The sequence below is a fragment of the Clupea harengus genome, chromosome 12 (assembly GCF_900700415.2).
Source record: "Clupea harengus chromosome 12, Ch_v2.0.2, whole genome shotgun sequence".
Lineage (NCBI taxonomy): Eukaryota > Metazoa > Chordata > Actinopteri > Clupeiformes > Clupeidae > Clupea > Clupea harengus.
In genome coordinates this window covers 24,728,116-24,740,634 of record NC_045163.1, presented here as the reverse complement: position 1 = coordinate 24,740,634, position 12,519 = coordinate 24,728,116, and the positions used below count along the sequence as shown (strand labels likewise).

The 12,519-nt window shown below is 46.5% G+C and overlaps 1 protein-coding gene across 4 annotated transcripts in view; it reads left to right on the top strand.

The window, feature by feature from the left end:
• The window catches only part of myo5b (myosin VB), a 67,496-nt gene that overhangs the window by 30,502 nt on the left and 24,475 nt on the right, over window positions 1-12,519 (top strand). For all 4 annotated transcript variants that reach the window (XM_031578494.2, XM_031578495.2, XM_031578496.2 and 1 more), the window contains exons 11-22: window positions 255-336; window positions 452-592; window positions 989-1,111; window positions 2,696-2,779; window positions 6,075-6,224; window positions 6,741-6,838; window positions 8,055-8,141; window positions 8,976-9,087; window positions 9,542-9,753; window positions 10,258-10,414; window positions 11,031-11,270; window positions 11,640-11,876. In XM_031578494.2, the coding sequence (XP_031434354.1) occupies window positions 255-336; window positions 452-592; window positions 989-1,111; window positions 2,696-2,779; window positions 6,075-6,224; window positions 6,741-6,838; window positions 8,055-8,141; window positions 8,976-9,087; window positions 9,542-9,753; window positions 10,258-10,414; window positions 11,031-11,270; window positions 11,640-11,876 (1,723 nt within the window). The remainder of the gene's footprint in view (window positions 1-254; window positions 337-451; window positions 593-988; window positions 1,112-2,695; window positions 2,780-6,074; window positions 6,225-6,740; window positions 6,839-8,054; window positions 8,142-8,975; window positions 9,088-9,541; window positions 9,754-10,257; window positions 10,415-11,030; window positions 11,271-11,639; window positions 11,877-12,519) is intronic.

Below are 12,519 nucleotides of genomic sequence, written 5' to 3'. Positions count from 1 at the left end.
ATTGACCGCAAAGAGTCAACTTTGGCTGGGTAAGGGCCTGTCTGACCAAAGGCCTAATTGCTTCCCTGCAGAGGGCCTCGTCTATCGATTTCAAAAGTGGTAGTGAGACAGGAGATGCAGAGCAACGGAGGCTGGATGGGGGGGGGGGGGGGGGGGAGGAGAGCCCATTGCATGTTTGATCTGCCGGGAGAAGAGTTGGACGAGGAGAAGGCCAATATCAGCCGCCCTCTAATTGCATCTTTCCCTCCCTGCAGATTTGAAACGTTTGAGATCAACAGTTTTGAGCAGTTCTGCATTAACTACGCCAACGAGAAACTTCAGCAGCAGTTCAACTCGGTAACGTTTATTACTGGCCTCATTTCTTCCCCTTCTTATTAACGTAACATTATTCATCGCCTGTCCAGTGCAATTACTGACGTGTGTGTGTGTGTTTTATCATTTTGGGCCTCAGCATGTGTTCAAACTGGAGCAGGACGAGTACATGAAGGAGCAGATCCCCTGGACTCTCATCGACTTCTCCGACAACCAGCCGTGTATCGATCTCATCGAGGCTAAGCTGGGGATCCTGGACCTCCTCGACGAGGAGTGCAAGGTGGGTCTCTGGGTTGCTCAGCACCCGTCCGTCACCTCCGCTCTCGGAGCCTCCCCCCCCCCCCCCCCCCCCCCCATGGGGTGAAGAGCTGCACTCTTGACACCCCGTTGGCTTCTGGCGCAGCCACTCGTTCCTCTCGTTTGGCTTCATGCCTGTGAATCATGCCTCTGGAATCAAAAGCGGATGATTTATTCATTTAGCCCATCCAGTCTGGGGCTCAGGGCTCTTTGAAGTTGCGAACGATTTTTTTTTTTTTTGGAGCAACTTCAAAAAGAGTAAACATGTTGTTCCTGCCACAGGTAACCTGGATAGAGCTCAGAACTACTTGGAGTTTCTCCTGACTTCCTCCCTCTTCCCTGTTGGGTTCTTTTCTTTCTCGGTTCTCTTCTCACACAGGTGCCAAAAGGAACCGACCAGAACTGGGCCCAGAAGCTGTACGGACGCCACTCCAGCAGTGAGCACTTCCAGAAGCCCAGGATGTCCAACCGCTCCTTCATTGTGATCCACTTTGCTGATAAGGTACAGTAGTACAGTAGTACAGTAGTTGGAGTGAAGGTTAAGGTTGTCTCTTTTCCCCCAAAGTCAAGTTTGAACAAGATTCGAACAATGCATAAATTGTTTGAATTATTTCGAACACAACCCACATTGGGCATTAATGCATTGTTGCAAATTTTCCGGTGTCCAAACAGATATTTATTTTTTCCCCACGTTCACAAATGATTACATTTCGATTAAAAAAGTGACAGCCCTAGTTGGGGTTGACAGAGTCCTGACCAGATATTTGGCTCAAAATCCTTTTGTACCACTGCATGTTCTGCATCAGTATATTCTGATTGATACGGGATAGAATTTGATCTACCTGTGAGGAAAAGTTTGGAGAGAATGTCTGCTAAGCCCACCTGTGTAAATTGTATTCTTTAGTCACAGTTTTTTGTTCATAGAAGACATTGCTTCAAGCTTTACCTAGAGTCTGGATCCCAGCTCAGTGTCAGCAACAGCCAAGTACAGCCGCTAGGTGTGAGAGAGACCTGGGCAGATTTGGTCCACAATCACATGCAGTTCTGTTGTTCCCTTCCGTGCTCTTATCTTACTCTTTATTCATTGACCCAATGACATCATAACCCTGCTCTGTGATTAAATTAGGAGAAAAATTTGGTTCAGTCATACTGACTAAATTGGATTGGCTCTGACATTTTTAGCCTTGATCACAACACCTTAATCCTGTCTGCTGTGTGACCACCTCACACAGTGAGAGGTTGCTGAGTCTCAGAAGTACGAGGGAAAGTGACTTGTTGGGAAAGTGAACTCAGCATTATTAGTTCCAGCGCAACAGGTTCCCTTCCCAGTAAAAGCGCTGACGTAAATATATGTGTTTATTGCAAGCATCCACAGTTAGGCCTGTTAGGCATTTTGAAGGAAATAAGCCCTCTGATGCCCCTCTGCATGTCACTGTATTCATAACCGAGTCTCAGTATCATAACTCGGTATCCCTTGTGAAGGACCCCTTCAGACCCTGAAGAGTTTAAAGGGAGTTTAAAGGGAGCTATCTGCGTCGTGACGATCGCGAACACAAGCTACCAATTAGAGACAAAGAGTCAACACTTATAGCGGCGGTATTTAATTACACGCTTCACCTCTTAGATAAACTGGCTATGTGGGTCAGCTCTGTCAAACAAAGAGAGAGAGAGAGCAAATTGCCACACTGCTTCGTGACCTTTGAGCCATCGTGTTTATAAATAATAGAGGATGGTGTTCTCTGTGGCTGTGAAGATTTTATTACATTTTTTTGGCAGACATTTTTATTCTTGCTCCATTTGTGCAAAAGTTACTCAAGTTAATATGAATCTTTTGGGCTGCTTTGTACTCCAGACCACAGTCTAGTCTGTCTCTCCCTCTTTTAAGAGGCCTACAGATCTGACATGCCAAAGTTGATTTAAAACCTAAAAGCATTTGTAGATGTCCTTGAGGCAGAGATCTGCTCCCAAACTCAAGAAACCAATAAAGCCAGGGCTAGGATCTTTCTCAACATTTTTCTTCAAAACTGCAAAGCGTTTTATTGCATGTGATGAATCTGTGAATGTTAATTGAGGTCTTTTGTTACAGGTTGAGTATCAGTGTGATGGATTTCTGGAGAAGAACAGAGACACTGTCTATGAAGAACAGATCAATATTCTTAAAGCCAGCAAGGTGAGACTCGAGACGGTGCATGCAAAGACAGGTCCCTCTCTTCCCTCCTCCCTCTCAAATCAAAAGAATTTACACATTGCTTCATATTTATAATTAAGCTTTTAAAAGCAGGACACATCAACCCAATCACCCCTTAACAAGCAAAATCGCTTCCCCTCCGTCCCAACCTAGAAGTTAAAACTAGTCAAAACAGTGGGTTGGTTTCGAAGCTCTGGTATCTCTAATGTATGATCTTTCGGCTTTAAAGCTTTAATAGATTTTCTCTCTCTGAACTGTTGCTGTCAACACTATTTCCAGAAATGCTTTGCTGTTCCAAGTCATTCCTGCCAAACAAGGGCTTTCTCAGTAATGGGTGTACTTGACTCGAATCATATTGTATAACCACTCAAAACCTCCATTTTGTAAACATCAAACCTACTCTGCGCCATCATGCATACGTTAAAAAAAGACAGATCGAGAAGATGTATGAGGGAGACATGATTTATCACTGTGATTAATTTAATGAAACTCTGATTGTCCAATCTGACTGCATATGTTCCTATAACTCTGTATCTATGGCAGATAAATCACTATATGAAATCGTCAGACAAATTTAAAGTACCATTTTGGCTCCCTAGTTTCACGCCATTGTGCTTCAGGAATACTCTCCTTCTGTACCCTTCTGCACTTCTGCTCTGGACTGCTGTTTCCGCTCAGTAAGTGGTCTAGGGCCATTTACTCGTCTTACTGCTGTGGGTGTGAGTCAGCAGTGAGCCAGCCAGACAAGACGAGCAGCTGCTCCAGAGGCCTGCTGAATGGACATGAGTCATCTCTCAGTCCTCTCAGTCATCTCTCACTCCTCATCTCTCAGTCCTCTCTCGCTCTCATCTCTCAGTTCTCTCTCTCACTCCTCTCATCTTTCACTCCTCTCATCTCACATCTCTCACTCCTCTCCCTCATCTCTCACTCCTCATCTCTCAGTCCTCTCAGTCATCTCTCACTCCTCATCTCTCAGTCCTCTCCCTCATCTCTCACTCCTCATCTCTCAGTCCTCTCAGTTCTCTCTCTCACTCCTCTCATCTTTCACTCCTCTCATCTCACATCTCTCACTCCTCTCCCTCATCTCTCACTCCTCATCTCTCAGTCCTCTCTCGCTCTCATCTCTCAGTCCTCTCTCGCTCTCATCTCTCAGTTCTCTCTCTCTCACTCCTCTCAGTCCTCTCTCTCACTCCTCTCATCTTTCACTCCTCTTGTGTCCATGCTGGATAGAATTTAGTCAGAGAAGTGAAGGAAGTCACCTTACCACTGAGCGCCGTTCAAGTTCAGTGAGTCTTTGACAGTTTAGTCAGTCGGATCATTGAGAATGAAGAGGGGTTGAGATTGACAATTACAGTCCTGTAGAGGATCTGTTTCTGGTTTTAGGATGAATGTGGTGTAGATCAGGATTAGTATTTATTGTTGCACTATGTCTTGATTGCTCGTAGTTTGATTGTGTACGTCACTTTGGATAAAAACATCTGCTAAATGACTAAATGTAATGATTCGTTTGGTCAACACGCTGGTTTGAAGATTAGGATCAGGAAAACAAAAGGCAGTAGACTTACTCCTCAAATCTGTGCACTCTAACCATGCCAGCTCTTTCACTGTCTCCTCCTCCTCGGCTAAACTTAAAGCTGCGTGACTCTAAACTCACTTAAGCCCATGTTCTCTGGCTCCGACCTTTTTAACTGGTTAAGTGCTTTAAGGCCAGCCCATGTAAACAAGCAGGGGCTTGACTGACGCTTTAAGGCCAGCCCATGTAAACAAGCAGGGGCTTGACTGACGCTCCGTCCACCCGACTCAGAGGGGGCGCCCACCTTAGCCTTCTGTTGGTAAACACCCATTTGCATCATCGATCCTAAGCAAGGGAGAATTAAAAAGATGTTCTCACTTGAGCTGTTAGTCGCTTTTGTGATTCTTGGCTCCACAGGAGACGAAACCACAGGTTGCCTGGTTGCGGTTGATATCAACAGTAAACAGTGCCTTGTGTGTTCAAATTTTTTGGTAGATGTTTGACCAAAGGTGACAATAGACTACTGTCAAATAATTGTCTGTACAGAGGAATGTCACCTCTCAAAGTGTGTTGAGTGTAGTATGAGAATTATTATTGCTTGTCTTGTGTAATAAAAGTCATTTTGTACACATAGGGTTGAGTGAACTTTAAAAGATAAGTTGGCCACAGTCCAAAAACTGCTAGACAGTTGTTGTCAGCTAGCTGTAGACGGTTTGAAAGTAGACTTTTCAATTGACTTTTTCAAGGTGTGAACCTTGCTACAGCACAATTGATTTCCTGTTTCAATGCCAGTAAAAGGAAGTTGGGGCAGAACACTTCCCATCCATCAACATCACCCACGCAGGAGCCTATACCATAAGGGCAGACAACAGTGGCATCTAGTGAGGCCAAAGGGCTCCCTTGGATAAGAAAGAGCCAAGGCCATTTCATGTGAATGCTGCCGACTAAAGCATATGCACGAGTACTCTATTTAGATATTCTTCTTGCCCCGTGCTGCTCATACTTTTGTTCATATTTTTATGACGGGTAGTCGAGCTTCCATTACTATATCCTCCCTGACACATCAGGTCTTGATCAATGTCAAGTCTGTAATGGTGTCATCAGTATTCTCTCTGCGCTGTAGAGCGAGTGATTTGTGTGTGTGTGTGTGTGTGTGGACTGTAGGCCATGGATCAGAGACTTCCTTAAGTTCCTTGAAAAGTTACGGCAGGAACTAAAAGATTATCCTTGACGGGGAAAAGTGGCCAGTGATTAATCAAGCTGACAGAGGAGTGCCGTCCGTTCTCATTTGGGTTGATCATATTGACTGACATTTTTACTGGAAAGGAATCACAATCTCTTAATTTGCATGATTAGCTCATCGAGCGTACCTACCAAGCAGCCTGCACGTTTTGCCTGCTAATAGAAGACATGTACACATGAAAAAAATATCTGTCACCTGTGACTCCTGATCTTGATGCAGTTTTAATGTGCGCCATCCTCTGCTACCAATGTTAGCTTGAATAGCTGACAACGAAAGGTATTAAACACAGAACTTTACTGGAGCTCTCAATACACATGCATCACAGGCATTGTTCACTACAAACTCCCCGAATGACACATGCGCAGTTCTGTTTCTCTCTCTCAGTTCCAGCTAGTGGCAGATCTAATTTGCGGTATGTGTCTCTCTCTCAGTTCCAGCTAGTGGCAGATCTAATGTGCGGTATGTTTCTCCCTCAGTTCCAGCCAGTGGCAGATCTAATGTGCTGTATCTTTCTCCCTCAGTTCCAGCTAGTGGCAGATCTCTTCCAGGAGGGCAAAGAGCCTACAGTTCCCTCGTTCTCCTCCAGCAAGGGTTCCAGGATCAATGTGCGTGCTGCCAAAACCGTCCCCAAACTCCCCAACAAAGAGCACAGGAAAACAGTGGGCCACCAGGTATGAGGCCGACACATGCGCAACATACGCTACTTTATACCCATGTTGCTAAAGTCCATTAACAGGATCTCCAGAGACTATGAATGACTCATGAAACTATGAATGTTCCCCAGGATTATTATGCGTTATACTTAAAGGTTCTGCCTTTGCTTTAGCATATAGAATAAAGGGATGTCTGCTTCCTCCGCATTTCTGTTCGGCTCTTAAGGGGGCGCATAAGTTTAGACATTACGCATCTAAGTGTCCGTGACCTTAAGAAAGTCAGACTCGCTTTGATGCCTGCCAGTAGCCTTGAGCGTATGTCTTGAAGTTTAGTCGCAGCTTTTTATTCCATCATCTCCATTGACTTATGCCGACGTAATGGACACCTAAAGTGCAACGGTCTACAAACTTCAGTGTCCTGTTAAGGGCAGCACATTTATTCATTCGTGACGACAGAACTACTGGCTGTAATAATATGGCGCACCTTCAGAAGGGCCTCACCTTATTCTGTGTAATATTTTCTGCCCTGTGCAGTTCCGCAGTTCCCTCCATCTCCTGATGGACACGCTGAACGCCACCACCCCTCACTATGTGAGGTGCATCAAACCCAACGACTTCAAAGAGGCCTTCTCGTAAGTACCAGCTTTGTTTAGGTGCAACATCAACGACGAGATGTTTTTCATTTCGTGTGCTCTCTGTGTGTCCAATGATTTACTGGGGGATCTGAACGGGCCATCTTGTGTAGTATTAGAAGGTGTGTGTGTGTGATTGGGGATATGCTATGGTGTCCAGCAGTGAGCAGAAACAGAGAGTCCTCTGTGTTACTGCGGCAGCTAAAGATAATCTGATTCCCTATGTTTACGCTGTAAGTGATCTCCCAGAGCTGGTTATATTTAGACAACTTTGCAGACATTGGCGTGATATAATAGTAACGCATGATGATGTATGGACGATTACACATCACCAGGAGATGGTGGCTCACAGTGAGGGGAGAGGATCATGCTGGTTGGGTTTGCACTGTTGGTTTGAACTGGATGACTTTGTAGATCGGAGCTGTGGGTTGTTTTGAGGAGGTTCCTTGAGGGTAGATGTTGTCTTCACAGTGTGTGATGGATTACTGCCCTAGGCACTGTACTTAACAAATATAAAGTACGCTATATGTATGCTGAAAGTATTTTTTTTCTTCAGTGTCTTCTTTTTGGGAAAAATAGCCATGATGTTGTTAGCATCATGCTACACAGAGCTTTGTCTTCTCTCCACTGATTAGCTCCTGTATTGGCACCTGAATCGACCGGCCCTGTGGTGTTAAATGCCTTGTTTCTTTGCATAAAAGGGGATGGGCCCCCTGTTTTCGTTTTGTTTGTATCTTCGCTGCGCATTCCTGAGGAACAAGGGGCTGGTCATGAGACATAAATTGAAAAGAGGTGGCCCAGTCACATGCTTTGAGGAGAAACCCAGGGCTGTTTGTGTGCTTAGCGCTGGGCGCTCGTCAACAGAACACAGTAGGCAGAGCGGCCGAAAACACCACCGTCCCCATGCCTCTCTCAGGGGAGAAGTGTATCATGCTTACCAGGAAGATACGGTAGGAAGAGTATAAGTCACAAGATGCATGTACAGCAACACCACAACCATGTTTTTCAACTAGTGTCTCGGTTCAAGGTTGATGTACGCCGTGCTTGTCTGTACACCTCTTACTCTGGCTCATTTGTGGTCGAAGTGTGTGATGCCCCTATGTGTGTGATGCCCCTATGTGTGTGATGCCCCTATGTGTGTGATGCCCCTTGTGTGTGATCCCCTTGTGTGTGATACCCCTGTGTGTGATGCCCCCTGTGTGTGATGTGTCCCCAGGTTCGACTCCAGGAGGGCTGTCCAACAACTGCGAGCATGTGGCGTCCTGGAGACCATCCGTATCAGTGCCGCTGGATACCCGTCCAGGTACAGCCAAACACCACAACACCACTGGCAAACATTAACATAAACCACACTGAGGTGTGATTCACATTCTAAATGAATACTGCTTATTGTAAGTTGTTAGCACGTATCCATTTGGGGGGCTGGTGCCAGTTAAACGAATAGTGCAAGTGGCTGAATATCTTAATCCCTGCTGTCGCTTCAGCAGAACCTGACAAGAGCTATGCAGTGCTATAAATTATTGATTTTCAGCGAGTTGGAAAATTGATCGCTGTGGATTGAGTTTTCCCTGGTGTTGTGTATTGTTGAGGTTAAAAAAAAAAAAAAACAGCAACCAGCTCAATTGAGAGAGAGAGAGGAATGTGTGTGTGTGTGTGTGTGTGTGTGTGTGTGAGAGAGAGTGTGTGTGTATTGTTCTGTTGTTTTGTTTCGGGAAGAAGACGCAGGTCAGGAGACATTGAATGCCATCTCGATGAGAGTGGATTGGACTAAACAGGAGTGTACACAGAGGAGGTTCACAGTGAATAGGAATGTGCTCGTTGCCAACAGGGACAACAACAACAGCATTTAGAAGAGCAGACATCCTCCCAGGCAGTCAGCATCAGGCGAGGTCCTCATCCCAAGGCAATGATGCATTTTTAGACTCAGCTTCAGTTGACACTATCGTCACCGGAGTCCAAGTCCACGTCCGCATCCTCTTGTAGTATGAGGCGAAATAATCATTGATTGCAAGTGGGGTTTTAATTAGCTTCTTGCAAGTTCCACCAAAATGAAGGAAATCAGCCACAGACTGTGGATTGTCAGAAACGGATACCCTGAAATCTTCTATATCCAAAAGAATGCGTTGCACCTTCCTAGATGGACGTATCCAGACTTCTTCAGCCGATACCGGGTCCTCATGAAGAAGAGCGATATGGCCATAGGGGACAAGAAGCAGGTGTGCAGGAAGCTGTTGGAGACTCTGATCAAGGTGAGAAGGGTGCTGTCTGTTATCATGGTGGGTCTGTTTCAACAGTAATGTTCAGGGAACAGCTGATAGATCTGTGCTTGTGCTTCATGTCCTTATGTCAGTAGGGCTGTTGTCTGGAGTCCTGATGTTGGACGTCCTGTACTTTTTTTAATCTGGGCTTTCCATACCTGAACAAGTTTACCTCACTTGGGCTATATGCTCTCACACGAACAGAAGTACTTTAACAGGGGCACAATAATGTAAAATTCGTGGAAAATTAGAACATATATTGCAAAATAGCTTTTTTGCGGTCGTGTATTTTATTAAGCGCACAGTGGAGTAAAGGTTGTTAGACTTCTTTGGGGAAAATCTATACTAACACCTTTAAGGTGAAGTACTGACATAGCCATGGAGAACGTGGAAGCGTCTTTGTTGTTCTACGTACTGTAACCGAGTTTTCCAAACGCCCTCTCAGGACCCTGATAAGTTCCAGTTTGGCAAGACAAAGATCTTCTTCAGGGCCGGGCAGGTGGCCTATCTGGAGAAGCTCCGGGCAGACAAGTTCCGCAACGCCTGCATCAAGATCCAGAAGACGGTGCGAGGATGGCTGCAGAGGACGCGCTACAGGAAGATCCGCAAGTCCGCCATCACCCTGCAGAGATACGGGCGGGGTTACATGGCACGCAGGTAAGGCAGGCCGTTTACATATTCAGTCAATCTGATAATGCAGTTAATCAAAACAGACATGTGTGATCTATTGATACACTGGGAAATAGGGTCACTTAATTGACAGAAGGACATAAGGTAGCTGTGTAATTCTTAATTGACAGAAGGAAATAAGGTATGTAAATAAATAAGGTTATCGTGTAATTCTTAATTTACTAGTTGGTCCACTACTTTATTTAGGTTCTGCTGAACTATCCTGTCAGAACTATATAGGGGACTAAAGGTTATGCTGTCCTCCGTTTCTTTCCATCCAAATCTTTTACTCTCCCTTCCCTCTCTTAATCTCTTTCTCTCTCCCACCATTTTTCCTACTCCCATCCCTTTTTCTCCTACCCTCTATCCCACCATCCTCTCTACCTTTTGTCTTTATTCACTCTTTCCCATCTCTCCCTCTTTGCCTGTCCTCTCTCTCCGTCTCCTGCTCTCTCTCTCTCTCTCTCTCTCCCTCTCTCTGTCCCGTCGTAGGCATGCGGAGCAGCTGCGCCTCTCCAAGGCCGCTCTGGTGTGCCAGAAGCAGTACCGCATGGTCCGCGTGCGCCGCGAGTACCTGAAGACGCGGCAGGCCGTCATCACCATCCAGGCCTTCACCCGGGGCATGTTCATCCGCAGGCTCTACCAGGAGGTACGGCACAGCCGCCTCTCTCACCACAATAACATCACACCACATTTGACATCCCTCTGTCTAAATGTGTTCTTGAAGATAGATCTCGAAGATTTAGTGATGATATTGCAAAAGACATTGTCACTCTGTCTGTGCTACTTGGAGTAATTCTTTCAGACTGTGCTCCGTGGTCATTAGGAGACGCTCCCCAGGGTCATTAGGAGATGTGTAATTAGCCAGACTTAATGGGCCGTATTGAGTCTTAAAGTGAAGTGAGTTTAAGATACAGAAGAGGTCTCAACACCGATACTGTACTTTAAGCGAGGGCATCTGGCACCTGCAGGGAATCACAGGTGATTACAGGTGGGACCCAAGGTATCTGAATCAGCGGTAAACAATCAATAACACAAAGCAACAAATACCAGGCCCATAACATATGTGTGTAGAAATGGGTAGCACTGACTTTAATTTATGACGCATATGACACAAAGGCCTTCTCTAATATCGCTAGTGTAAATTGAAGCCTTCTCTAATATCGGTAGTCTAAATTGAAGTTGAAGTTTTCACGGTAAATAAATAAAATAGTGAATAAGTAAGTGGGCCTGCTCTGTTGACTGTCTGTGTCCACTTCCACCAGTTCCTGATGCACCACAAAGCCACCGTCATCCAGAAGCACGTGCGCGGCTGGATGGTGAGGAGGCGCTTCCGCCAGGCCCGCACCGCCGCCATCATCATCCAGTGCGCCTACCGCCGGGTGCTTGCCAAACGGCGCTTCAAGCAGCTGAAGATCGAGGCGCGCTCCGCCGAGCACTTCAAGAAGCTCAACGTGGGCATGGAGAACAAGATCGTCCAGCTGCAGAGGAAGGTGGACGACCAGGTAAAGTGAAGAGGGCTCCACGCAGTCTGTGTGTGTGTTTTTATCTTCCTCTCATGGAAGAGTGTATTGTAATGAGGTTACCCAAGTGTCTGTGTGTGTCGTTAATTTAAAATCGTTCACCAGAAACAAACAAGACATCATATGTTTGAAGGGCCAGATTTAGGGAAATCTCTGCACACGCCGGCTTCCTACCACACTCATCCATCTCCCTCAATACCCCACATGTTTGTTTCCCACAAGACTGCTGTTGCTGATAAATAAACTGAACTTCTGCAGGATGCTATTTGCTGCTAGCAAAGCTAACAATACTTCATACAGCATTTCCTGACAATAACCTGAAACACTGTCTCTGTCCCTGGATGCCCGCAGGGCAAAGAGTACAAGACCCAGAACGAGCAGCTGACCGTGAGCAAGAACGCTCTGAACACCGAGGTCACCAAGCTGCAAAAGGAGCTGGAGACCCTGCGCAGTCGCCAGGACGACGGCACTCAGCTGAACTCCCTCCAGGAGGAGCTGGAGAGGCTGAGGGCCGAGCTGAAGGAGGCCCATGGCCACAGGAAGAGACTTGAGGAGGCGCACGGCAGTGAGAAACTGGGACTGGAGCAGGTGAGAGAGAAGGAGGGGGAGAGAGAGAGAGAGGGAGAGAGAAGGAGGGAGGGAGGGAGGGAGGGGGAGAGAAAATGAGAGAAAGAGAGAAAGAGGGAGAGAGGGAGGGAGGGAGAGAGAGAGAGATAAATAGAAAAATAGAAAGAGAGAGAGAGAGAGAGAGAGGGAGGGAGAGAGATAGAAGGAGGGAGGGAGGGAGGAAGAGAGAGAGAGAGAGAGAGAGAGAGAGAAGGAGGGAGAGAGGGAGGGAGAAATAGAAAGAGAGAGGGAGGGAGGGAGAGAGAGATAGAAGGGGGAGAGAGGGAGGGAGGGAGGGAGGGAGGGAGGGGGAGAGAAAATGAGAGAAAGAGGGAGAGAGGGAGGGAGGGAGAGAGAGAGAGAGATAAATAGAAAAATAGAAAGAGAGAGAGAGAGAGAGAGGGAGGGAGAGAGATAGAAGGAGGGAGGGAGGGAGGAAGAGAGAGAGAGAGAGAGAGAGAAGGAGGGAGAGAGGGAGGGAGGGAGAAATAGAAAGAGAGAGGGAGGGAGGGAGAGAGAGATAGAAGGGGGAGAGAGTGAGGGAGGGAGAGAGTGAGAGAGAAATTGAAAGAGAGAGAGAGAGAGAGAGAGAGAGAGAGAGAGAGAAGGAGGGAGAGGGAGGGAG